This window comes from Podarcis raffonei, chromosome 5 (assembly GCF_027172205.1).
Source record: "Podarcis raffonei isolate rPodRaf1 chromosome 5, rPodRaf1.pri, whole genome shotgun sequence".
NCBI lineage: Eukaryota > Metazoa > Chordata > Lepidosauria > Squamata > Lacertidae > Podarcis > Podarcis raffonei.
The window spans coordinates 35,898,994-35,926,596 of record NC_070606.1 but is presented as its reverse complement, the minus strand read 5'-3'; the positions used below and the strand labels follow the sequence as shown (position 1 = coordinate 35,926,596).

Below are 27,603 nucleotides of genomic sequence, written 5' to 3'. Positions count from 1 at the left end.
TCTTCCCCAAGATCACCATCAGAAAGGTGTTATGGCCCATCAGCCCCAGACAGAGACACCCTCCTAGACACTCTTTAATGGGGTACCCATTTAGCTAAAATTCCAACCCATTGCCTTACGTTGTGACAATTGCTATGAGGCAAGCAAACACCTACAGACAGTCAACTTGTCTTCAGGGGAAGTTCCTCCCAATTATAATATTCCATAGTAAGTTCTAACTGGCAGCTGCACGCTCATCTTCAGGCTGGACCAACCAAAAGGGGAGGGAGTGGGGACCCAATAATGATTTGAGCATTGTGATGATATTTCAATGCCAACATCATCACAGAGGTGTCTGTGGACGGGATATATTCATTGAAAATGTTAGCTTTTCCCTCTTTTCTTTTTTAAAAAACCTGTTAAGTCTGGCACCAGAAGTCCTTCTCTAAATATCCCTGTCACTCTGTAGGCTTTCTTAATAATAATTACTATTATTTATATATTGCCATGTGACTGGGTTGCCCGGAGAGCCACGTTTTAGACATACATATACATACATACACACACACACACACACACACATGCGTGCGTGCACACACACACACACACACATATGATTGCACTGGATTTTAACTGATTTTATATCTGCTGCTTTGTGTATTTTTATTGTTGCTACAATAATTGCTTTTGTTTCTGATGTTTTGATGTTTCATATTTGTTTTATGGTTCTCTTTTGTAGGCTATCTTGAAAATCTAGATTAATAATAATAATAATAAAAATTGTGATGAGGTTGTAAAAAGGCAAACTAAACGTTTTTACAGCCTTGTAGAAAAACTCAAGAGAAACTGCTATCCTTCAGTCTTTTTTGGTGGTTTGTTTTTTTTTACTAGCCTGTTATGGGCTGACAGAGGAGAGGTGGAGAGCTCTGTTCCTCGTGCAGCACAGTGCTGCATTTCCGTCTTAGCATCCTTGCTGGGTACAGAGGAGAGACAGAGCACTCCATCACTCTTCTTCCAGCCCACTGATTTGCTTGCATGCAATTTCATGCACTCACCTACATGCAATTCCTTGTCACCTTTGGAGTTTGCATTGCAACATTCATGCTGCAAACTGATGTGTGTATGTGGGACATGCAGCTGGAAATCAGGAGGCAGGAGGGCTTGCTTCTCTTCCTTTGTCCGTTGGCTCTCCCTTACAAATCTTTTCCTGTCCATGCATCCACACTGGCAGATAAGAACAGATGGATTACATTTCTTATTCATTTATCATTTATATCTGTTAGTTTCCTTTTCATAATCTGGATTCTCTGGGTGATGTTTTGAATAAGCACATTAAATAAAAATGATTTTATACCAATGTGTCCTAAGATGGAAGACTATGTAGGCTTCTAAAATTATGAATGAGCTGAACATGAAAACTCAGGGCCACTACTTAGATTGTTTTCAGATGTGGTTCTGAATAAGCGTGTGCTATTATTTCCTTCATATAGGAAGAAAATTGGGTTTGGGATTGGGGTATTTTGGAAGTGGTTGCCAGAGTTACATTGTTGCATTTTCCTGTCTCTGTTTGTCTATCTAAACTAAAGTAATGACTTTTGAATACCACATTATTTAAAAAATAAAGCCTGCAAAAGTTTTAGGCATCATTGGACAGGATTGTGCGGATTTATTCTGAAAGTTGGAAATGACAAACATTTTATATATGCCACAAGTAATGGAATTTGGATTGCAGGCTCCAAGCTAGAGGGAAAGTGTGTGAATTTTGGGATGAGCACCTGATTAAAATGAGAAATAGTACTCCAACTTTTGCAGGCCAAAAGTAGAACATTGTGACATTTTGCAGCCAGTAGCCTAGGACAGAATGGATAATAGAAACATAATCTTCCTTATTATGAGCACATTGGATAAATCTTACTGCATATATATATATATATATATATATATATATATATATATATATATCAGGGTTAACTTTGTCCTGATCTTTTTAGAACAAAAAGAGCTTTTATAAGAGGTCAAATATTTAAGTATGTGGTTATCCCCTAATACTAGAGATCATATTTACAGCATTTTGAGGTAAAGTGTTTTTTGAATGTCAGTATGCCTCATCTGCACACCCCAAAGAGCTACTAGGGTCAGTGTAGATGGCACAGACCAAAGCATAATGTAAGACAAGCCCTTCCTCCTTTGATAATAGCTGGGCATCTTCACATATATTTTACTCCACCTGTGTGAGTTAGTATTACAACAGTGAATCAGGGGAAGCATCAACATGCTTAAATGTCTGAAACTCTCCAGTCTCAGTGCATCGTCTTTATTGTTACGGAAAAAGAGTGCCCTGCATTTTGATGATCTAGGACTGTGGCATCCAGCTTTTCATTGTGTGTGGCAGCTTTCACAAATGTGATGGGAAACCAGGTTTTTCTTTCTTTCGTGCAGGCAACAGGCAGGTTTCTCCTTATTACCAGCTGAGTGTTACACTTTGCATTCAGTTCCCAGCTTCATGTTTCATCTGGCGGTACAGCAAGCTTATTCCATGCAATTAAATTGGCAGCAGTTGCTTCTTTATTCACAGCTACAAAGCATGGGTAGCATCACTTTAGACTGAGGTCCTGCATTATAAGCATACCTCCATGCAAATAACGTAGTCCCATCTTGGCTGCCGGGATGCCTTGTTTCTACCATCAGTTATCTCATCACGTCCAACTTCTTACCCTTCATCACTTGTTTTCTCTCTCATGCTTAAGTTCTATTCTTTAGGGTTCTTTTTCATCGGTCTTCCATTATTATTTCATATACAACTCAATACTGTAATAAATAGAACAAATTCCTACCTTGCTTGAAAGTGGTACAGGAGCTTCAGCTTGTGCAGAGTGCTGCAGGCTACTTCCTAATTGGCTATGGGGAAATAGGAACATAAGCAACCAGGATTATCACAGCTGTTTGGCCTGCTGGTTTTGAACTCTAAAGCCATATGTACTGCACATCTTAGAAACACATTTTATTGCATGAATTCACTTGTGTGTTCATAAATACATTGGAAACTGTCTTATATCAAGTCATAACTTTGGTGCATCTAGCTTAGTGTTGTCTACTCTGCCTGGGATGCGGGTGGCGCTGTGGTCTAAACCACTGAGCCTCTTGGGCTTGCTGATCAGAAGGTCGGTGGTTTGAATCTGCACAATGGGGTGAGCTCCTGTTGCTCTGTCCCAGCTTCTGCCAATCTAGCAGTTCAAAAACTCACCAGTGCAAGTAGATAAATAGGTACCGCTGTGGCAGGAAGGTAGACAGTGTTTCTGTGTGCTCTGGCTTCCGTCATGGAGTTCCATTGCGCCAGAAGCCGTTTAGTCATGCTGGCCACATGATCCAGAAAAGCTGTCTGTGGGCAAACACTGGCTTCCTTGGCCTGAAGCAAGATGAGCACCGCATCCCATAGTCGCCTTTGACTGGACTTAACCGTCCAAGGGTCATTTACCTTTTTACCTTACTCTGACTGGCAGCAGCTCTCCAGGGTTTCAGGCAGTGTCTTCTCCCAGGCCTACCTGGAGGTGGCAGGGATTTAACCTGTGACCTTCTGCAATCAAAGGAGATGCTCTAGCTTTTCCCCTTCAGATCAATAAGTAGGGAGATAGTTCAATGAAGATTATTTAGAATAGGGATGTCCAACCGGTTGACCACTGGGTGATATTAGTCAATTGTGGGCTCACTTGCCTCAACAGGGGAAAAGAGCATCTGGCCCTGCTACCTCTCTCTTCCCTTCATTCGCACAAATTCACCCCCCCCCCTGTTATGTACTGAGTTGAATAGGATCCAAACTGCAGCAGTCTGATTGGTCCTAGAACAATAGGATCCAAAAGGCAGCAGTCTGATTTGTCCTAGAACAATAGGATTCAGAATGCAGCAGTCTGATTGGTCCTAGAACAATGCAGCAGTATGATTGGTTGGCAGGAACCACCCAATCATGCTCCAGATAAAAGTGAATCCACAACCTGATTGGCTTACAGTAGAATTCCGGAATTAGCCAATCATGTGCAGCCCATTGTGTAAATAATGTATATAAAGCAGATACTTTGAGGGGACATTCATTCATTCCTCCTCACCACTATGAGCTGAATAAAGAGCATGAAATCACTTTGCGACCCCCAAAATGCCCAACAACTTTGGCTCTACCCCTCTAAAAAAAGTTCAACAACTTTGGGTTATCATCCCCCAAATGGGTAGATCATCCTTTTTTCTATCTGGGAGTAGATTGCAATCTCTTGGGAGTTGGACATCCCTGATTTAGAGTGTCATTTCTCCCATTTCCGCCACCATAGCTGTATGGTTTAAAGCAGGCACGTCCAACCTCAAGTAGGCTGTGATCTACTAAAAACTGGCAGTGATCTACCACCCTTCGAAGTCATTTAAGTTCAAGAAAGAAAGAAAGAAAGAAAGAAAGAAAGAAAGACCCACTACCAGCTACTGAAACACTGTTTCTGTCTCACTACCCTGAAATAGATGAAGATCAGATGGCATCTAAAGGTAATATATGTCAAATCACAAAAAATACAGTTTCCCCAAGTGAGTCTTATCTCAGTTTCACCAATAATAAATGAAAGCCACATTTGCAATTGATTAATATGTTATTATTTCAGAAGCTTATGGCAATTGCTTCTATTTACAGGGGAAGTGGTCTATAGGAAACAGTTAAGAAAAAAATCAAGATAAGGTACAGAACTCTGGGCAGAAAAGAAAACAGGAAGTCAAAATATCATGCTGGCTATAGGGTAGAAAGTTCATGGCTTAGAAGCAACAGTAGCTTTAATCATATTTTTGAGAATGTGTATTGTTCATGTTTTATGGATTTTGTTCCAATACAATACTGGCTATTAAGTACTATTCTTTGCATTACTCTCTGATCTTCACCAGCCTCTGTAATTTAAATCACTTTCAGCATTGTTAGATAATATATTTTTCTTGGATTGGTAGCAATTTCCTAGACCTTTGCTAACACTGTATTTTTTTGCTGCAGTGTTAACACTTTGTTTATGAAATCAGTATGTTTTATTCCAAGTTACTTAATTCAGTTGGAAATGATACAGTTTTCTCTGGGTTAGGCCTTTGAAAGTTGTTGCATGGTATAACTTAGCACAGGATGAGTGAGTGATTTTTAATAACTCCTTATACTCTAATCTGATTATTTGCCTCAGTCTTAATGATATTGCTTTTTTATGTTTATCGTAAATGATTCCCATAGTCAGGAAACTGAACTGAACATGTCAATGTTTCCATTGTTTAATGCCAGTGGTGTTCAGATTCACATGATGTCCTTGGAGTTAAATCACATGTTTAATAATATTAAGTCAATGTTACAAACAAATCAAAAGATAATAAAAAGTACACATTTCAGATATTAAATATCAAAGGTATTGGATTAACTAGCAATATGACAAATTGCAACATTATTGGTATAAAAGTTTGCTTTGTGAAGCTTGTTCAATGTATACTTGGTTGCACACTTAATTAAAATGGAATTTGCCTTCTTAGTTTCAGACACCTAAGATTGAAAACTTGTATACATTGGATACAACTGTTGCTACACAATATCAATAGTTACTTTTTCTGTTTAACAATTTGACTTTGTGAGCACCCACTCACAACCTCCTGCAGTTCCTCCTGATATATATATATATATTTAACTCTCTTACGTTTTCACTGTTGGGTGGTGATCTCTCTGTTGTAAAGTCATCACTTCCTGTGCCTGGCATGCACTCCGTCCCAGAAACAAAGGTTTAACTTATCAAATTGTTTTCTGCTCTCCATTTTACAGCATGTGAAAACAGTATTTAGCGAAGGAGCAGCTTTCTTTGCACGCATTGTAGAGGGACAATGAAAAATAAGAGTGATTATAGATCAGTATTTATGCATTGCATCACATAAAAAAATAGGTGTAAAGATGTGAGGCAATAAAATCTAGTAGTGCTGTTTCAACAACATATGGGGCGGTGGTATTCGACTAAGTTTTAATCAGAGAAGAACCACTGAAATCAATGGACCTAATTTAGTCATGTTTATTAATTTCAATGGGTCTACTCAGAGTAAAATATAGTTGCATAGACACTATTGGATGGGATTTGTGCAATAGGGAGGGGACTAAGATGTGGCCCTTCATCTCTTTCTAAACTCCTCCTCCTCCTACCAGCCACAGCCATCCTACTCAGTGGTTTAGAATGAGATTAGAAGAGTTGTAGTTTTGGCTTGTTTTGCCAAGTTTGCTTGTCTGGTATCCGAGAAGTTACACAACAGGGCAACTATTTCATATCTGCTATAAGTTAAAATGTACTCATTGTTCTGCCAACATGATTGTCCATAAATGTGAGAAGAATGTCATTGTCCTTGTCAAAGGGATAATCACCACCTTTGGCCGTGTTTCATTGTCTGTCATAATGAGAGACTGCAATGTGTTCCCCCCTCCTTGTTCAGCACAGCAAATACTAAACATGCGCTCCATTGTAACAAAATGAATTAATTAAAGTTGCCGTGGATGGTCAGCTCTAATATTTCATGGGGCTATAATTTCTAATGCCTGATTTATTTATTTATTGGTAAAGCCTTCAACAAATTTATAAGACACATTGAAAAGCCAGGAAATGAAGAGCATAACCCCGAAAGGGAAAAGAATGGCTGTTGTGGTTAAAATATAAATTTGAATGGTATAATCCAACAGCTGTTTAGGACTGATGAACATAATGAATCTTGTCTTTTAGGTGATTATCAGAGACACTTGAGATAGTGTTCAGAAAGTAATCAGATCTCTTGAGTGACATAAGCAATCTAGGTACTTCCAAAATAAATCAAGGGGTGCTTTTGTCCTTTAGTTACAAATGCATTTATTTTTCTGAAAACGAGCTGATGTGATATTGTATAAAGGGCTAGTAAGCATTTAATATATGAAGAGTTAACACCAAGATCTCCCTTAAGGTTGGATCAGAGAGCTAAAATGGATTGTAGGAAAACTGTCTGACCCAGGTAGAATGCATTTATTAACAATTGTTCAAATATGACAGTGTTTATTTTGATTAATTACTGTATTTCATGTCAGGATGTTTTTATTAGGTAGGTTGTATGTTTCTATAGACAGCTTGAGTTATGAATTTGATAAATAAATATTTGAGCTGAACTGGCTGGCCGTAGCCCTCCATGTTATTCAACACCCACATCAGGGGGCACTCCATAGAATCGTAAAGTTCAAAGAGACCCTGAGGATCATCTAGTCCAGGGGTCAGCAAACTTTTTCAGCAGGGGGCCGGTCCACTGTCCCTCAGACCTTGTGGGGGCTGGACTATATTTTTTTGGGGGAAATTAATGAATTCCTGTGCCCCACAAATAACCCAGAGATGCATTTTAAATAAAAGCACACATTCTAGTCATGTAAAAACACGCTGATTCCCAGACCATCCGGGGGCCGGATTTAGAAGGCGACTGGGCTGGATCTGGCCCCCGGGCCTTAGTTTGCCTACCCATGATCTAGTCCAAACCCCTGCATTGCAGGAATATGCCAGTTATGTGGGGATTGAACCTGCAACCTTGGCATTATCAGCACCCTGCTCTAACCAACTGCATTAGTATTTAATGAGTTTCCAAATAGGAATGATTTTATGTGTAAGTTTTGAATTAGAACAGGGCAGTCACTGCCTCCTAGTTTTTGTTTTCAAGTAAAATAGGAATAGGAATAGGCTTAACATGATAATTAAATGGACTGGGCATCACTGTTCATGGTACAGTGGTACCTTGGTTCTCTAACACCTTGGTACACAAACAACTTGGAACCCAAACAATGCAAATCCAGAAGTAAGTGTTCCGGTTTGCAAACTTTTTCAGAAGCCAAATGTGCTCCGTTTTGAGTGTTAAGTTTCTGATTTGAGTGCCACACTTCTGTTTTGAGTGTCACGCTGAGGTCTGTCTATTTTTGCTATTTATTTTGTGTTTTTGTTTTTGTGGCTTTTTTGTTTTGTTTTTGTGACTGTGTGGAACCCAGTTCAGCTATTGATTGATTGATTGTGTGACTGCAGTACAGTGTTTATTGCTTTCACTTTATGGATCAGTGGTCTTGTTAGGTAGTAAAATTCATGTTAAATTGATGTTTTAGGGGTGGTTTTTAAAAGTCTGGAATGGATTAATCCATTTTGCACTACTTTCTATGGGAAAGCGTGCCTTGGTTTTGGAATGCTTTCGTTTAGGAATGGATTTCCAGAATGGATTAAGTTTGAGAACCAAGGTACCACTGTACTTCACAAAGGCTCCTCCTCTTCTCTCTGAAACCAGTGGTCATAATGTGTGCCTGCTCCCTGAGGCCTGAAAGAACTTGCATCTCTTCTGGCAACAGCTTGCATTGCCATAGTATGACCTCTGGCCTCAGATGACAGTATAGCCAGGGCAAAGGTCAGAGCAAGATTTCCTTAGTCTACCATTCTGTTCCTAACAGCAACCAGCTAATGCCTCAATAGCACTCACAGGCCAGTTATAAAGGTGACAATAACTTTCTACCATAGTTTGGCCCTAGCATCTGGTATTCAAAGGCATACAGGCTGCATTCGGATGTCATTATGAACTATGGTTTATTGTGCTGAGAATTTATTTATTTTTGCAATGTATACAATGCCCTGCTTTTCACTATTTGAGTCCCAAAGCAGCTGACAAAATAAAAACAAACAATATAGAACATTTAAAACATAACTTAATAATTGAGGAATTAAATAATCAGAGCAGCATTCATGGTGCAAAGGACCCCTGGAATAAAACAGTTTTAACCAGGCATCTGAAACTAAGAAAAGACAGTGCCTGCCTGATTTGTTGGGAGGGAGTTCTATGAAATCCAAAAAACTCCATATTGGCGTGAGTCATGCTACTGGTCCATGGGGGACTACAGTTAGTGCTTCCCCATATGATCTCAGTGATCAGCTTTGGATATGCAGGGCAAGGTTGTCCTTAGTTGTTATCCTGGGCTAAAGTTGTTCAGCCCTGCCTGGAGGTGCAAAGGATTGAAATTGGGATATTCTCCATGCACAGCAGATGCTTTGTCACAGAGCTATAGCCCTTCCCCATAGCTGTTGCATCCATGTATCTTAGGAGATAATTTAGGAGTGCACCTTTGGGGGAGAAGTCAAACTGTTGGAAGGTTATACTGCCTGCTGTGGCTGTAGAGACCGATACAGGAGAGACATGTTTTGTTGCAGCTGGAGCAGATGAAAGCGTGCGGTTGTACTGCTGCAGATGCACTATGGCGTTTCTTCTTTCTGCACTCGTTTAGTAAAATATAAATAAATCATAAGGCAGATTATTGTGATATCAAGTTCTTCCGTCTACTAATTACTGAAGAGCATCTCTCTTCAACGGGCATTTGGTGTCCCCCAAATACTTTTCTTCACCTCTCTCTTTAGTGCATTCCTCTCATCTAAGCTTTGCAGTAGAATTTTTCAACAGCAAGACAACTTTAACTGTGTGTTTGTATGTATTCCCAGATAGCTGCCAATTCTGTTATGCGCCCCCAGGCTTCTGCCTGCAGATTTTGAGGCTCAGCTCTCCTATTTCCTTTATATATTTTAAATCCTTTCCCCCTCTAGACTTCTTAAGATTAGATTTCAGCTTTGCGTACCTTCAGTAATATGGCTTTGGGGGCTGAAAAATCTGAAATTGTTACCTCTTAAAAGTCTCAGGACTCAGTCTCAAGTTGTGTGCGTCATTTAGTTTTCATAGGTGAACTCATTCCTCCTTAACATGCCATGTATGGAACGGTATTGAAACATCAGAGGGCTTCTGGATTGCTGCCTAAATATTAATGATGTGAGAGGCAATAAAAAATGAACACAATGGTAAAATAAAAGTGGAAGAAATGTCAGCAAAAAATGCGTAAAGAGTGGGCCTTTTGTGACAGTACTCACAGGTATGAAGCAACAACACCCCTTTTTATGCCCATGGCATCCATGCTGTGCTGCTGCCTATGGCACCTTTATTGCTATCTGAGTATCGCTCCCTCATTCCTCCCCCAAAAATGTATTGCATAAAGGTGACCCAAGAGTTGCTATTTTGCCAGGGGCCCTGATGGAATGGGTGTGTGAGGTCCCATCTCTTTTGTACAAGTAAATTTCTGGAAAAGGAACTAAATAGGTCTATCAGGAATGTTGGCAGACTATGCAGGAAAAACATGGTGAAAGAAGCCTAGTCCCTGATTTGTGAGCTTTGGACATGTAGAAAGACTTAAATGTGGAAGTATCATCTGCACATATGGGAGATAAGATGTTTCCTACTTATGATGATTTGAATCAACTTAGATTATTGCTATCTCTATATTTCAGACAATGTTTTTGCAAGGCATGCTCAGTGTCAAATCAAGACTCTTTCCAGGGTGGAGCTTCTTCCTAAAAGAAAAATAGCTGTCACTAAACTGAGGAGACTTTATGCTGCTGCAGCTAATAGGTTGGTGAGAAGAGGAAGTAGGGTTTCTATCTATATTTCTGTATGTGTGTGAGTAAGCACATTATAGGACATAAAATTCTGTCTTTGAGAACCTGGAACGCAACCCCCCTACAAACAGGGAGTTGTTGGCACAGAAAAAAGCCCTTCCCCCAATTTTTTCCATTTTGACTGACAGGACTTCGGGTGTGATACTCAGAGCAACACCAGTGCAGAGTTAGTTTCTGAAAAGTTAAAAAACAGTTGAGAGTGATAACCTTCTCCAGAAGACAGATCCACAGTGCTAGTGTCATCACTGAAAAGTTCATGTCTGATGTAGTTGTTGGTCTGGGCTTCAGAGCAAGGTTTCAACCAATATCAGTGCATGTAGGGAAGTGCTCCCCCCCCAAAAAAAAACCTGGGTGAAGAGTGGGGAATTGTCATTATCAGTGAGGAAGCAATACATAGCTCATAGACTGCATCTAATTTTGTGGGTTACAAGCTGTACAGGCCTGTATTATAGCAGCAACATTAGTAGAATTATTTTGCTAATCCAACCAGAATAAAGATGCTATATATTGATAAAGGTGCTTTTGAATCAAAATGATCTCAATAAGTGTTTCAATTTCATAAAACTATATTAACCCTAAACGGCAAAACTGGAAGTTAGTAATAAACCATTAGATTATTGGCCATTATAAGATTGACATTCTCGGAGTCTGTTAATCTGTTTTTCCTTCTCCCTGCTTGCAAGAAGGAGAAAATGGCCATTTAATTATTGGAAGGGGGAAAATATCCTTACAATAAATGAGAATGTGATAGGGCTGTTTAGTTTATATACCAATTTATGAGAGAAACGCAAGTGCAATTCGGCTAAGGATGTTATTTAATTTTTAATTGGTTGAACTGAATGTACTAAAAGTACCAAATGTTCACACCGTAACCGAAAAAAGCAGCCCTTAGTTTATTTTCGCTTTCACTGTGGAGGACAAGAGAATGTGCGATTTTGCCTCCATATTGAGTTAGGGTTTTTGAGGATCAGAGTTTGTATTTGGATTGAGCAAGCAGACTTCACCAAATAGAGTGGAACAGAGATGTCACTTTCCAGTATATTTGCAGGCCCTTCAAAATACCCAACTTGATACAAATATGCCTCCTTGTGAATTTTGCAAAGAAAAATCATCCACTTGAGGGCAAACCGCATGATTAACTCCATTGGCTGTTTAGTTCTTGGGGAGGTAGCGGTGTTCATATACTTTCATATACTTTGATAAAATTCACCATCCCTTACTGAAGTAATTTGCCTTCCTTGAAATTCTTTGGCTATTTTGCCAAGCCAGAAACATCAGCATTTCTCAGTAGTCAAAATGCAGCAGCTGCAGCAGCTCTCCCTGGGACCTGGATCCTGAAATAATAGTCTACATACTATCTTCCCTAATGAAAATGTTCATTACTGGTAGTTTGTGACTGTATTGCTATTTTCATTTGTTCTTCTTTCTCTGAGTGCTGTTGGGGCCTGTGATGTCCAACATTATTTGTGCAGTCTCCTGACTTAGTGAGTTAATGATTATATTCATTTGTTCCAAGCTTCTGGCAGTTTTAAACAAGGGACCTTAATTATGCAAAATTCTGTTGTTTATCTGGAAAGCCTAATGTAAGGATGCAGGCAATGAAAATCTACACCCCCCCCAGCTCTACAATGGCAGAAAATGCCCTATGGCAGTTCTGTTCTGATTGCTTGACTCCTGACTGGTACAACATATTTTTGGAACTTGCAGAATAGTATATAATAAATGAGCTAACAAGGATTTTGATATATATTTTTATAAAAAAAATATTGCAGGATTATTTTACCCTCAGGCATATTTTTAAAGAGATCAGGGTACTAACTATTGTAACTGGAGTGCTTTCAAATTACTGTTAACTGTAGAAATATGCATATCTAATCATCAAAAAGTTGATCAGTTTCCTACAGAGGTCTTCAGACATTCTTTACATGAAGCATGTGTATGTGTGTGCAAGCAGTAAGCCCTGCCTTCAAGCGACAGGCTCTCACTACAGGAACAATTACTATGGGCAGACAAATTGTGCATAGACTTAGTGTGCCCATATAGTTTGAATGTACACTGCCTAGTGAATCTATGCAGGGCGGGGAGACAGCTGCTATACTGCTTACAAAAGTGCAAAGTGACTTACAACACTAAACACATACGTTACAATGTAAACTATATATATATATATATATATATATATATATATATATATATATATGGTGTTCATATTTTTAAAAGGCAGGATTTAAAATTTAAAAAAATCCCATCCACTCAAGGAAGCTACATATAATCAAAAGCCAAAGGCCTGGCAGAAAAGAAACGTTTTTGCCTAGTACCGAAATATATGCAATGATGGTGACAGGTGAGTCTACCTGAGGAGGGCATTCCACAAACAGGGAGCCACCATTGAAAAGGTCCGTTCTCATGTTGCCAGCCTCTGGACCCTTCCATGGAGGGAGGCACACAGAGAAGGGCCTAAGATGATGACTGGATGTTCTGGGTCAGTTAATATGAGGAGAGGTGGTCTTTGAAGTATTGGGATCCTGAGATGCACAAGGTCCAGCACTTTGAATTGGGCCTGAAAGCTAATTTGTAGCCTAGCAGCTGAGCCAGGATTTGTGTTATGTGCTCAGACAATCTTGCCCTGGTGTGGAACCTGAGCACCAAGTTATACACCAGCTTCAGTTTCCTAACCATCTTCAAAGGCAACCCCATGTATAATGCATTGCAGTAATCTAACCTAGAGATCAACAGAGGTTAGGCTATCCCTGCCCAAATAGGGGTATATAGGCTATATAATATTGGTAAGACATAGAGGTTGGGAAATTCATAAGACAGAGGTTGCACACATGAATTCTCCAGCAAGCAATGGCTGGTGCTATTCAGTGCTTGATAAGGGGCATCTTTACCTTGCATTTTGTGGAAAGACCTTTGAACATGTGGCTGCCATTAAGCACATTGATGCTTCACCTAAGAACCCTTTTGGTCCTGCATGTACTCAAGTGTTTCCTTGTGTACACAGTGTTTCTGTAAGTGCAGTCTGGAGACTGTCTAAAATATATATAGCTTCAGAAATGATCTCCCAGTGTATTTGAATTTACCTGGGTTACTCAGTTTTGTAAAGATGGAAATGTTCCATGGCTGCCTGTTGCAATATATCTGCCACCAATTTCTTGTGATTGGTATAGATTTGCTCTTGCAGTGGTGGATAATTATATATTTAGTAAGTGTCTGAAACCAGACTTGCTGGTTGGTTGGGAGGTCACAGGTCTTTGAAGTCGACACAGATGTAACATTAATTCCCTCAATTATGAAGAACTGCAGAACATATTTACTCAAAAAAATATTTTTGCTCAGAAAGGAGTGGTGATTGGGCAACTCCAGATTAAGTGGGCTCTAAGGAACTTGCATTTCTGGTAGTCAAACCTAAGGCATACAAATACATTGGTGTATCTTGCCACTTTGAAGTAGACAGATTGGCCATGGCTTCTTTCTTCCTCTAGATATGAAATGCCTCATTTTAGACATGATAAAATTACTTTAATTTAATGACATGATAAAATTATTTTAATTGTTTTGAATGCAAATACAATGTAAAATGCCAATTATGCAATGGAAATGGGTCAAAATAATTTCTTTTGAGAACAGCTTCTTTCTTCATGGATGAATGTTCACAAGGATTAGGATTTCCCCCCTTTTAAAATGACCAAAACTAGTTGCTTAGATTGCTTTATAAGAAGAGGGCTTGCTGAACAGAGTATCATGACATTTAACTAAAAAATATGTGAGTTTTGTGCTTTCTGGGAAGACGTCAGTGTCCAATCTTTTCAAGTTCAGAAAAAAAGTGGGAGGCTAGACTTTTTCAATGTCTGTTTTATTTACTACAGTCCCTGGAATTAGTAAAAAGTAATTCCCAAATGATGTATCCAGATTCTTACACTATGAGTCTACATCTTTGGCAGCCAAGGAATATGTTTATTTAGGGGGTGGGGGTGGGAACTAGGGCCCATTCCACGGACTCTGCTGAGAAAGTGCTGCAGGCTCTGCTGCAGCCTGGTGGAAAGCCTGCTCTTAAGAAACAGTAGAAAAAGGGACAGCTAGGCTGGTTCTGCTCAGTCTAGCTGCACTTGACTCCACTCCCTCAATGGTCACTTTTCGGCTGCCATTCACCATTGGAACAGCAGAGGGAGAGTTGGGATTACAGGGTCACTCAATCAGCTAGGCTGAGATATCAGCCTTGTTTGGCTCCCTTTCTCCCTGAACTGTTACCATTCGTCTCCCTAAGAATTTTGCAACTTTAAGAATTAGTGTCTAGGTTTGCTTGTTGTTTAATGCACAGTTACCCAATCTTCAAAGCTTATCCGCTTTTGGTTTTATATCATTTGAGGCTCATTTCTGGATATGTAGAATGTATATGTATGTGCAAGTGCCTCTCTCAACTACAGATTGAAAGATTAAACAAATGGAAAACAAAGCATACTTACACTGTAAAGCATTGATTTCTTCACCATCTATGCAATGTGAGAGGGCAGGGATGGGGAAGCTGTGATCATATAGATGTTGTTGGACTCCAACTCCCATCACCCCCAGCCAGCATGGTCAATAGTCAGGAATGATGGAAGCACCATCTGAAGGGCCACAAATTCCCCACTCTTGTTACAGCAGTTCATGCTCATGAAATGCTATGCAGGACAAATTCTAAATGATATAAAAAGTTTGTGATGTGGAACTGTTCTTTGTTCACAGATGGAAAGGTTGAAGTGACAAAGGAAGGTGTGAAACTGTGCACCATGGGACCTGGCAAGGTATTTGGGGAACTCGCTATCCTTTACAACTGTACCCGGACAGCCACCGTCAAAAGTAAGGATATTTTGGAGTTTAATCCTAAAGTCATAATGTTGACATATACTGATATTCAGTCCAGACGCATTTCGGTCAGTTAGCAGTTTTGTGAAGCGCTCGTATCTGTAAAAAGAAACAAAAATGCTCTAGGTCTACACATTTTTGAGAAACGTTTGTTCTTTCCAAGGTAGTCTTTGAAGAGTGAGTGTATCATGGCATGCTATAGAAATTCATGTTTCATATGTCAACAACTGTGTTTTACAGTAAGTGGTTTAGATATATGACAGTTTGCAGAATCTGTGTTTCGGAAGTTCAGTCAATAGATTCTGCACCCTCCCTCCTTCAGTTCTCAAAAGCTTCTGCAATTGAAACTGTTACATTTCCTATTCAAATTAGGAAAAAAATGCATTTTAAAAAACTTAGATGACTCTAGTAGATGAGCTAAAGGAGCTGGTGGAGAATAGAAGTGTTGCTGTGATAAAGATATAGAGTCTCACTTATTTTTTCATTGTTCGCATGCCCTTCTTTTTGCACATACTTAGGGCAAACAGGCTAGAAACTGTTAATGTGTATAGCCAGCCAGTGCTGTTACACCTATTATTCCTCACAGCATCTCCCTTCTCATCCACCTCCTTCCCAAGATGTTGTTTTGTGTCTGATATTTAACAGCAACTCTCTTTCCTCATTAAACTGGAGTGGTGGTGAGGCCAGAACTATTGTCATCCTGAAATGAGAAATTCTGAAGAGAAATTGGCAGTATATTTGTTAGTAATTTTGTACTTGTTTCATCCCTCCCCACCTCCACCCCAAGGATGTTTCAGCTGATGGCAATTATGCATCTTCTGTAGGCAATGACTTTGTGCACAATGCCACTTGGAATGCTAACAAGTCACTTCATTGTAATTTCACTCGCTCATTAATGCATAAATAACTGAATGGCAGTCATAATTGTAATTAGCTTGATATTCCTTCGCTCTGACAGGGAGGTCACCAGTTAGCATTTGGAGGCGTTTCTGCTAGTTCTAGATAAACACATGCAATTCCTTGAAGTGCAGAGAGCTTATTTAAGAAACATTATTGACTAACACATTTACATTATTGCTATTGCCTCTGAAACTGGCTGGAACATCTGTCTATTCTGTCTAAAGACAACTTGGCTTATTTGTTGCAACTCTGAATATGCAGCTGGTAAGAAGGAATGGCAACCGTATGGAAACAATGATAATGTTAAGCATTCAGCTTCAAAAATGCAACCTGAAATACTCAAAAAAAAATTCATTTCTGGCAGAACCATTTCTCTTTAACTGTTGCATGTTAAAACCTTTTTCTCTCCTTCCAGAGTAACTTTAAAGTTCTGCAAAGAGCCGGACCTTTACAGTTCTGGCTCTGTAGCTTTGGTACCGGAAGAAATTCATCAGTGCTCCTCATTTTTAGTCTTCCTAAAGAAGTGAGGTGTCAGTCTGCTTGCAAGGGATTTTGGGATCTAGCTGGGTCTTCTGTGATAATTTAAGTATGCTTTGTTTTTGTTTTGTCTTTTTGTAAATAGTTTTTTGTAAGCTTTCTCAAGTGCCAGTAAAATATTGTTACTGGCCACCCCAACCTCTGCTGAGCAGTGTACAAGATACCATACCAAGGGGTATTGGCACTCAACCAGGGTGTTCCTTTGGGGAAAATGAGGTGTGGCGGAGTCTGCAGCATCTTTGAAATATGATTTATTTACACATATGTACACTGGAAGCTTTCAAAAGAGATTTCACAGCATTCACATCTCAGGAGGATCCTGTCCTTCACAGCAGCCCAGTATTGGATTCCCAGACATCTCTGCCCTGCATGGCCTGTGCCTGGAGTGCTGGCTCCGCCCTTCTTCCCAAGAACCCTTGCTCCAAACAACTCTTCCCCATCTGTCTGCTCCCCCCGCTCCCCGACCTGGACACATTTTTTCCTGTGTGACATAACACCACCCATAACCTCCACCACCCAACTCTGCTATTTCTTCTTCTAACTAACACACAGCTTGCCGGGGGTGGGGGGTGGGGAGGACAGCATCTGCACGATCAGTTGTTCTTTAATGGCCCAGTACATGCAAATTGCATGACTTGAGTCTTGAAGGTTGCATAGATTAAACATGTCAATGGCAATCAGGCTTGTTGTACAGCAAACAAGGAGGCCTTAAATGCAGTGCATCTCATGTATTGCCCAATGGCAGTGGTACTGCAGTGTAGTATTACAATAGGGTAATGACATTTGGAAGTGGAGCAATCCATATATATATTTTTGCCCGAGAGGTACTCAGTTGGACTTTGAAAGGTCACTGCACCTGAAAAAAATTCTTACGTTTTGCATCCTGCTTTTCAAAAAGCACATGATATTGATGTTTAAAACCATGTCTTGCATGCTCATACACTGCATCTGTAAATGTGTGTAAATATCTTTACAGTATTGCTACCTGTGTGTCTCTGCTGTGTTTGCATGCCTTCCCATTCAAGTCAGTCACTGGCACGTGATAACACTTGCTCTTGCATTAGTTTTTTTCCCCCCTTCCCAAATAATCAGTATGCAAACACACACACACACACACACACACACACACACACCAGCCTTCTCTCTGAATAAAATAAAGAGTGCTGCTTGTGGGGCTCAACAGTTTCCTTTTGTGCTAGTTTTTACACTTGATACCTCCATTTGTTCATATTAAGTGATGGGTCACTGATTCAAATTCAGAATAAAGGAGACAGCACATAAAGTATTATTGATAAAAAGCAATTCTCTGATCTTTCAAAAATAAGATATTAATCTTTTTTCTTGTTAACAGATGGGTATTCTAACTGAAAAAAAGCCCTGGCTCAAGCTGTCAGATCCAGTAAAAGACATACAAATTGGTTATTATAAGTATCTTACAGAATTATCTATTTATCTCATTAAATCATATTGACCCCCAAACTAGTTAGTCATTTGAAGTTGCACTACAAGTGGAACCTACAACAAAATGTTGCAGCATAGTGTGCTCCTGTTATAGGGCACGACATTACATTCCTCTTCATTTTCAGAGGTTTGAAAAAATAAATAAAAATAATTAAACATTTTTCTTTCTGTGGCTGCCGAGCATTTTCAGTTCTTGTTGGACTGATTTAGGGGTGAAGGGTCTACTTAGGCCCCACCCAAAAAAATTGTTTTCTTACTTCTACAAACCTTAGAGTTCCAATAGCCTGTTGATACTTCTTCTTCATGTGTGTGAGGTGCAGTTTTAGGCATATAATAATCAGCACTTACACCTGAACATCACTATTATTGTTTTGTTTTTGTTTTAACTATTTATAGTGAGCAATAGTGGCAATAGCAACCTTAGCAAGGAAGGAGGTTCAGGGCAACTTCAGATGATTACAGCTGCACCCCAGTCATCTGAGAGGTATAGAACTAACCACATTATCCACCTGAATTAACCAAAACTGCCTGCAGAGGTTTAGTGAAAGAGCAGTCTTCTTTCAGCTTCTTTGAACTTTTCAAAAATAACAAATAACTCTTCCTGCTCCAGCCACTCAAAAAGAGAGCAGCAAAAAACAAGTTAAACAACGCAAGACTATTAAGGAAATATCACAGATATTGATGATGTATGGAAGAGAAAGCAGAAATCAGGGCAGATGATTAACTGCTAATTTTTTGCCTGTGATTGAAATGGTTCCGAATAATTATTCAAACGATTGCGCATTCTACAGTGCCAGGATAGTAAACAATTAAATTATAAATGTCACCATTAGCTGTGGTGCTAATAAAGTAGCACGACTGCAGTGTTATACTCATTTTTCACCATTCTAGAGAAAGTCAAGAGATCAACGTATCCTGATAATTAGAAACCTACCATATTTTTCGCCCTATAGGACGCACTTTTTCCCCTCCAAAAATGAAGGGGAAATGTGAGTGCGTCCTATGGGGCGAATGCAGGCTTTCGCTGAAGCCTGGAGAGCGAGAGGGGTCGGTGCGCACTGACCCCTCTCGCTCTCCAGGCTTCAGGAGAGCCCCACCGCCAGCCCCACAAGCTGGGGGGACAGCGGGGAGGCGGAATGCCGCCATCCCGCTGTCTCCCGACGTCCTTTGGAGGCTGGCAGCGGGGAGAAGCCTGCCTCTCCCCCCCGCCAGCCCCGCAAGCTCGGGGGACAGCGGGAAGGCGCAGCGCACCATCCCGCTGTCTCCCAACATCCTTTGGAGGCTGGCAGCGGGGAGAAGCCTGCCTCTCCCCCCCGCCAGCCCCGCCAGCTCAGGGGACAGCGGGGAGGCGCAGCGCGCCATCCCACTGTCTCCCGACGTCCTTTGGAGGCTGGCAGCAGGGAGAAGCCTTCTTCTCCCTGCCGCCAGCCCCGCAAGCTCGGGGACAGCGGGGAGGCGCAACGCGCCCAGGCTTAGCTTCAGCCGTGGGAGCCTGGCGCTGGGCTCCCACGGCTTGCGGAGAGCTGCATGTTCTGGGGGCTGGGGTCGGGGGAAGCTCAGGCTTCCCCCGCCCCAGCCCCGCACCTGGGGGGGAAAAATAAATTTCCCCCCCTTTATTTCCCCCCCCCTAAATTAGGTGCGTCATATGGGCCAGTGCGTCCTATAGGGTGAAAAATACGGTATGTCATGTCTATTTGGAAACTAAAATGTGACTGGTGGGGAGGTGAGAATAATTGTCTCTTGTTTCCCGGTAAGATTTCAACATTTACTGCTGGGGATCCAGGGAAAATTATACAAAACCAAATGCAATGGATCTAGAGAATCAGTTTCTTCCAAGAGCACATAGATCTCATCTGCAATTACCCATTCAAGAACATTGCCTAAGATGGTGAGACTGGCAACTGGCCAGTAATTAGTTAGATTTTCTGAATCCAGTGAGGGTTTCTTGAGGTGTTTTTACCACTGCCTGCATAAAGCAGGCTGGGTTTGTAGCCTTGAATGTTACTCTTGCTGTATTTTACGGTTGTGATTTTAATTATCATAAACCACCTGGGATAGTAAGTATGCATGGGCTATATATCTGTATAGTAAATAAGCAAATATATTTTTCAGAGAAAATATAGACAGACACACTTTTCTTTTAGTATTGTCAGTGGTGAAAACGTAACCTGAAGTCAGTCAGCATAGTGGGAATATATACCGGTAATTGCATAGATCTTTAAAAAATAAATAAAAAATAAGGGTAATGTGGGTGGGTGGGACGTAATTTATCATTGTCATTTATCATAGTGGAAAGCACAGTGGAAACATCCTTATAAAACCTTGAGACAGCTTTCCCCTCCAGCTAGTCAGCTGTGTATACATGAGGTTCACTTCTGATCTGCTGAACAGCAAAGAATCAGATACAAATGCAGGACAAGTTCCTGCTGCATTTATCATGTAGGTTTGAGCTGTGATAGGGCATGCGGTAGATAAGGCCTTTTCATTGTTCCAGTCATGCTATATCTAAAAGTCTTATTCTTCCCTCCGGAGCAGTTTTTAGTGAATACGTAATCTTAGACTCGATATCACAGTTGGAACTCATTAGGACAGCTGATGCCCTCTGGAAGAGTGATATGGCCATTTGGTCTTACAATAGCTCCTCTGTGAATAAGACGATGATTTCAGTCTCTCAGAGCTGTGTAATGCCGTGATCACTGCACACGAATGTAAGATATCCACTGCACACTGTGTGTGTATAATGCATTGCAAACGGAAATGTTGTTACTTGAAACGTTTTGAGCTTTTAAGTAACTTTGAGCTTTTAAGGACACTGAGATCCAGCGCCGAGGGCCTTCTGGCGGTTCCTTCACTGCGAGAAGCGAAGTTACAGGGAACCAGGCAGAGGAGAGGGCCTTCTCGGTAGTGGCGCCCACCCTGTGGAACGCCCTCCCATCAGATGTCAAAGAAATAAACAACTATCGGACTTTTAGAAGACATCTGAAGGCAGCCCTGTTTAGGGAAGCTTTTAATATCTGATGAATCATTGTATTTTAATATTCTGCTGGAAGCTGCCCAGAGTGGCTGGGGAAACCCAGCCAGATGGGTGGGGTATTATTATTAGTAGTATTATTATTAATAATAATAATAATTAAAAGCCAATAAGCAAAAAACAACAAGAACCAGAGCTAACAGTAAAGTGCAGTAAAGAATAGGGGTCCTACAAAAAGATAACAGTGAATTATGTAAAGGAGAACCATAAGTATGTGGCAGTGGTTCAACACAAGCCTCTTAGACAGGCATAGGCAAACTCCGGCCCTCCAGATGTTTTGGAACTACAATTCCCATCATCCCTAGCTAACAGGACCAGTGGTCAGGGATGATGGGAGTTGTAGTCTCAAAACATCTGGAGGGCTGGAGTTTGCCTATGCCTGCTCTTAGAGATGTTGAGCTTGGTTACCTCTTCAAGCATGATGTCAGTTCACCACTTTGTGACATTGTCCAAGAGCTTAGTCTTACAACATTATCTCTCTGCAACTGCGTAACATTCCAAAAGAATTCAGAACTTTAATGAGAATTAGATGAACTGGCAAACACAACGTATACTTTTCATTAACTTCTGCCTGGTTTTCAAATCAGAGTGCTGCAAAGCATGGAGACTCAGAGGAATTAAACAGGTGAAAAGATTGCATTTTAAAAATTAGATAGAAAATGTCAAGGAGAAGACAAATAAGCACAGCATCGATAAGCAAAAAATGTTTTGAGTCTTAACGGGGCGTTGTTATTGAACAACAGAAAGGAGACCAGATTTATATTTGGATTGCTCTAAAGTGGCTACATGCTATAGTTTAGATGTGTAGAAGCAAGCAGAAGAGCAAAACAATGGTTTTTAAATCTTAATTTTTGCCTAGGGATCTTTTGGGACCTGGAGCTTCTCTAGTTGTAGACAAATACAGCAAATATGGCAAAACTGTACAGAATAATGTGGGTTCAGACACTTTACATTGTAACAAACAACGACGGTTGCGTTCTGAGTGCAGATTCAAGATTATATGAACATAATTGGTTGCAGCTTTATCTCTTTTCCCATGCTTTGAAAAGTGTTAGCCATTCCTCCTTGGGAAAATCAAAACCATATTTCCATTTCTGGACTTTAAGCTTGTAAAAATATTTTATCAGCATTTTTCCTATTCCAAAGTCAGCTAAGTTCTGGGTAAGGGGGAAGATTTGACACAATATACTTTTTCTCCTTTCTTGTATGCTTTTGGTATTCGGACATTCTCTTTTTAGGTAATAAAAACCTGAAAAATGTAGAAGCAGCTTCCACCCTACGACAAGCATAAAGCACGTAACATTTCCCCTGAAGAAGAATGTGTGCTTTCAAACTGCACTGGGAATTCTGGAAAGCACTAATATCTATCCTTCAGTAAATCACTGTTGGCTTTGACCTTCTGTTTTTGTGTGTGCGTGTTTGCAGTGTACTTCAGTGATAATATCCAGGTAGAAATTTTCAAGGCATGTAGCTAATCTCCCAGACTTGAGCAGTTTATTTGCTGAGAGTGAGCCACTTCCAATATTCCCAGGAAAGTAGCAACAGAAAACATATGAACTCTGCCCCACATGCTTCTTGGTCTCATCTAAGGGGGGAAATGTGCCTACAAGGGTGCTCAAGTGCTCAGGCATTGTACCCAATCATTTGTGGCTTAACAAACTATGGTTTATTAAGCAAATGTCATTTTGTATGGACTGGGACATTCTATTTCTTATTTTTTCTTTGTTTTTGTTTTATTAAAACATTAACAAACAAAAATGGAAGTAGTGCCGTTGCTGCAATTCACATCAGGTTTCAAACAATCCACTTACGGGCCATGAATCACTACTTCAAAACATCATTATAGTGACAGAGGCTTATAAAATTATTAATTGTTAGCTTTTCTCAGCATTCTGTAGGGGTGAAGGCATTCCTGAAGATTGATTCATCTTCAGGGTGATGGTGGGAATTCTTAAACCTTTCAAGGCGGGGGTGGTGGTGGTGGTTACCTTCTTCCATGGAGAAGTAATCATGGGTTTTCCCTTTATTATCGTCTCCTTTTGATAAGGAAAAAGTCTTGCTGCTGTTTCAAGAATGCCCTTGGGTACGGTGCATCATTTCAAGGGGCATTCTGTCCTCAGGAATGCTACTTGGCTGCTCAGAACACCCACATGAAGCATCAGCAAGACTTTTTCCCCATAGAAGAAAGAAAAATAAGAATTAAGAAAAACCCACAGCTGACTCATGTTAAGGTAATGCAACCCTTCCCACCAAAGGTTTTTAAATATTGACTGTTTTTCAAAAGCCCCTAAATACTCCTGCCAACAACTTCACAGAGGACAAATGACCCAGGAGAAGTGTGTTCGTGTGTATCACATACCTTTAGTATGAATGGAGTGAAGAGTGAGCACTCAAGCACTCAAACTATGTGCCAATCAATAATACAAATGGGTGAGAGCATGGTCCACCCAAAATGAGTGCGACTCGTGCAGGAGCGCAACCCAGAAGATGTGCACCCTGGTTTTGCACTGGAACATGTTGGAGGGTGTGGTGGCACCATTCACATATCACAAACTACCACAAAGATACTGACATTCCCATGGTTTGGCTTTTGAAAAACAGGGGTTCCACATGGCTGATTGGGAACCACTGTGTAGTGGGAATTGGGGTTGCTTGTGCGTAAAACTCCAAACTGCTCCAAACGGGTTGTATAGCTAAACCTTTCCCTAGTTTGACAGCCCCTTACAACGCGACTGTCTCAATCACTGGCAGAATCCGTCAGTGGGCGTTTCCTGAACTTCTTCCAACATAAAAATTCCTTGACCGCCAGTCTCCGCCTAGCTTCTCTGCGCGGAAGCCTTCTGCGCAGAGTAGGCGTGCCAAGCGGAGGTCCTGCGCTCTCCCCACTGATCTCACTGGAAGAGTCTCGGAGCCTTCCCTCCGAAGTACTCTCAGCCTCCCCTTTCTTCCTGGTGTCACCTTAGTTTCCTTCCCCAGCGGAAGCTCTCTCTCTCCTCTTGCTAGTTCCCTCCCCTGCATCCTTGGAGCGACTTCCCTCTCCGCTAGTCTCTGATGTCAGTTCCCTGACACACTGCTTTATGCAATGCATAATAAACTTATGGGATTCTTTGTGGCAGGGAAGGATACCACTTAATAGCTCTTTCAAATAAGAATAGGATGCATTCATGGAGAAGATGCATCCCTAAGGCACATAAGTCAAAATACTTAGGAATGGAGCCTCCCCGTTCAGACACAATGCACAATGATTACTGGATGCATTACATGCGACTTGGCTCTGACATAAATTGCGGATACTGAGGGCGGATAAGGAAGCTAGTTTTGTTCATACAAAATTATTTTCCATACACTTGAGTCCTAATACCAAGAACTGCAGGCAATAAATTTAAAACTTGCAGAGGACAATGCTAGGTTTTTTGTGTTGTTTGTGTTGTTGTTGTTTTTTAAGTTACCAGAGATGTAGTCAACCTCCAGTTGGCTATCTGCTTGAGTTCCCAGTTTTTAGCAAGGATTTCTTTGAATGCCTTTAAATGAAAAAAACAAACAAATACAAACCAATACAAAAACATTCCCAAGGGTTTGCTATTTGTTAAACTGGCTAGATTACATTGCTGGTTAGTTCTTTTGTGTGTGTTTATGCTTAACAAAATTGAAGCTTTGATTTTGTTTGCCTCTTGGGAAGCATTTGGGATCTTTAATTTGTCTTGCTCCTCTACTTCTTGACTCATTTCTTGTTCCTTAGTACTCACTTATTAGAATTATTTGTTTGCCTCTAGCATTTTCAGTGTTCAGCCTTCCTGCTTTATTTCCTGATGCAGAGAATATTGTCACTTAACTTTATTATATCTGGGTCCTATGGGCATTTTCTGTTGTTTTCTTGCTAACTTTGTCTTCTGTGTGGTCTGTCTCTCCCATTAAGCTGTTTTCATAATATTCTTTTACTTGGTCATATTATCCATTTCCCATAGTTCCCAACTTTTTAAAAATTCAGAACTTGACAAGGCTGCAGTAATACTGAAATGCACATCGCAGCAACTTTCATAAAATTTGGTAAGGCTTAATATAAAAGTGAACAGAATGGGATTTGGCTGACTGCTGACTGATCCATGATGAACCTAAAGCCAAGACTACCAGGATTGATACTTTTATTACTTCTGGTTTATATTTGTAAATTATAATTTCAGTTATATCTGGTATCACTGCACTTCATCCTTGGATATGTACTCATATGAGTTAACATAATGTGTCTGGAATGTTCTCTAATCTTCCAAACTATTGTTTGGAGAATAAGGAATGAGTTATGTGTATGTGTTTTCTACCCTTCCCCTTTGCTCTTCTTATGGTCTTAATAGCATGCTTACTAGTTTATCAAATCTCTGTTTGTTGTTGAACTGGAAAACTATGGTTTGATCAAGTCCTAAAAACCAGGATTGCAAACTGGGATAAAACAGTGGTTTGTGACTCTGGATTGTAGAGATGAATCCAAAAAGTTTTCCATTTTGATTGTCACAGCAGAATGTGGTTTGATAAACCAGAAGTATGTGAAGGGAGTAGGAAGCATACGCACACATACCTTATTCCCTTGATAGACTGAGGAAAATGATGTCTGTCCGACTAGAAAAATCATACTGTTTATGTAGTATGTGTACCTTGATTACTTGAAACTGTTCACATGGACACAAATTGAACTGTCCTATCAGCCTCATTACTCCACAGAATGTATATTTTAATAGACATGAACAGGATTGGCCTGCATGTCTGTTTTCGAAGTTATAGATACAACTGCAGGAAGAGTTCAGGGCAGGCTTCCTCAAACTCGGACCTCCAGATGTTTTGAGACTACAATTCCCATCATCCCTGATTGGGATGCTAGCTAGGTATCATGGGAGTTATAGGCCAAAAACATCTGGAGGGCCGAGTTTGAGGAAGCCTGGTTCAGAGACAAGAATAGAATAGGGACCCCTATTCTAACCACACACACCCTGTAGTACATAGGTACAATGTGCTTAGCTTTGGGCTGGGCAGTTAGCCCTTTATACAGCACTACAGTAGAACTCTTCAAGTGGCTGGGGGAGGAGGAAGTGTTATTTACCTACCCTTACCCCCAGACACAGTTTCAGCCAACCCAGCATTTTGTTGTGCAACCATATCGTAATTCCTGACTTGCCAGCTTGTATGTCAAGATGACATTGAGATTTTTGCAGTACTGGTAACAAGCTTATTTAGTGTTGTAATGAAACTACATGTTCTGTGCAGAGAAATTGGTGTAGGGTATGAATGCGTCCCTATAGGAGACTGAAATGTTCTTCTTAAAAGAGAAGATTACTAGCATTTCTATCTTCCGTTGAATTAGATGAACATGTGCAATTTCTGGTCAGTTTACACTGTATGTATGAGTGGGTGAGTGTGTGTGTGGGATTGCTGAGTTAGAAACAGTGCTATTTTTCTAGAAAAAGAGGTGCTGGAACTCACCATGAACACCTCCCTTTTTCTCTCAGAATAATAAATAATAATAATTTTTTATTTATACCCCGCCCTTCCCGGTTCAAGAACTGGACCCAAATTTAAAACACTTAATTGTAAAAACAGCATAAAATACAGTATAAAAACGTGAATAACAATAAAATTCAAAATTCAGAAATCCATTTAGAGGAAATAAGCATTAGATAATCCCTAGGGCTAGCTGGCTGAATTGGTCCTACTTGGGCCTGTGAGGAGGCCAGGGGAGAATTAGCTGTGGGGTCTCAGAGCGGGTAATCTTCATAAAAGGGGAGGGGAAGGGAAGAAAAGGGAAATAAAAGATCAGGCTGAATTCAAATTAAATGCCAGGTGGAATAGCTCTGTCTTACAGGCCTGATGGAAGGAGGTTAAATACTGAAGGGCCCAAGTCTCATAGGACAGAGCATTCCACCAGGTCGGACAATAGCAATGGCACCCTCTTGAGAGGTGCCGGAACTCACTGAACATGTTCCAGAACCCTACTGAGAGGTGCTGGAACTGAGTTCCAGTGAGTTCCCCCTGAAAAAAAGCCCTGGCTAGAAAGCTGGCCTGTACAGATCAGTCCTAAATATATTTATTCATGGATTCAATGGGCCTTGCTTCTTGATATATCAGTTTAAGAATCTAGCTATAAGAGCACCAGTGAGAGATTCTTAACTAGAAATGGGAAAATCAGTTTTGGTTTCTCATTTTCCAATTCTTAAGTTCAGTTAACCTTATTCCTGCATATTATTCTTATTTATTTATTTAATATCCTGCTCTTTCTTTCAAGAGAGCCTTGGGTGGCTTATGTCAGAATTATTTTTTAAGTCTCTGTGAAAGTTCATACACATTTTCATGCAGATTTCT

At 40.4% G+C, this 27,603-nt stretch overlaps 1 protein-coding gene across 5 annotated transcripts in view; it reads left to right on the top strand.

Annotated features, from left to right (window-relative positions):
• The window catches only part of PRKG1 (protein kinase cGMP-dependent 1), a 583,893-nt gene that overhangs the window by 245,299 nt on the left and 310,991 nt on the right, over positions 1-27,603 (top strand). For all 5 annotated transcript variants that reach the window (XM_053388611.1, XM_053388609.1, XM_053388608.1 and 2 more), the window contains one exon: positions 15,210-15,323. In XM_053388611.1, the coding sequence (XP_053244586.1) occupies positions 15,210-15,323 (114 nt within the window). The remainder of the gene's footprint in view (positions 1-15,209; positions 15,324-27,603) is intronic.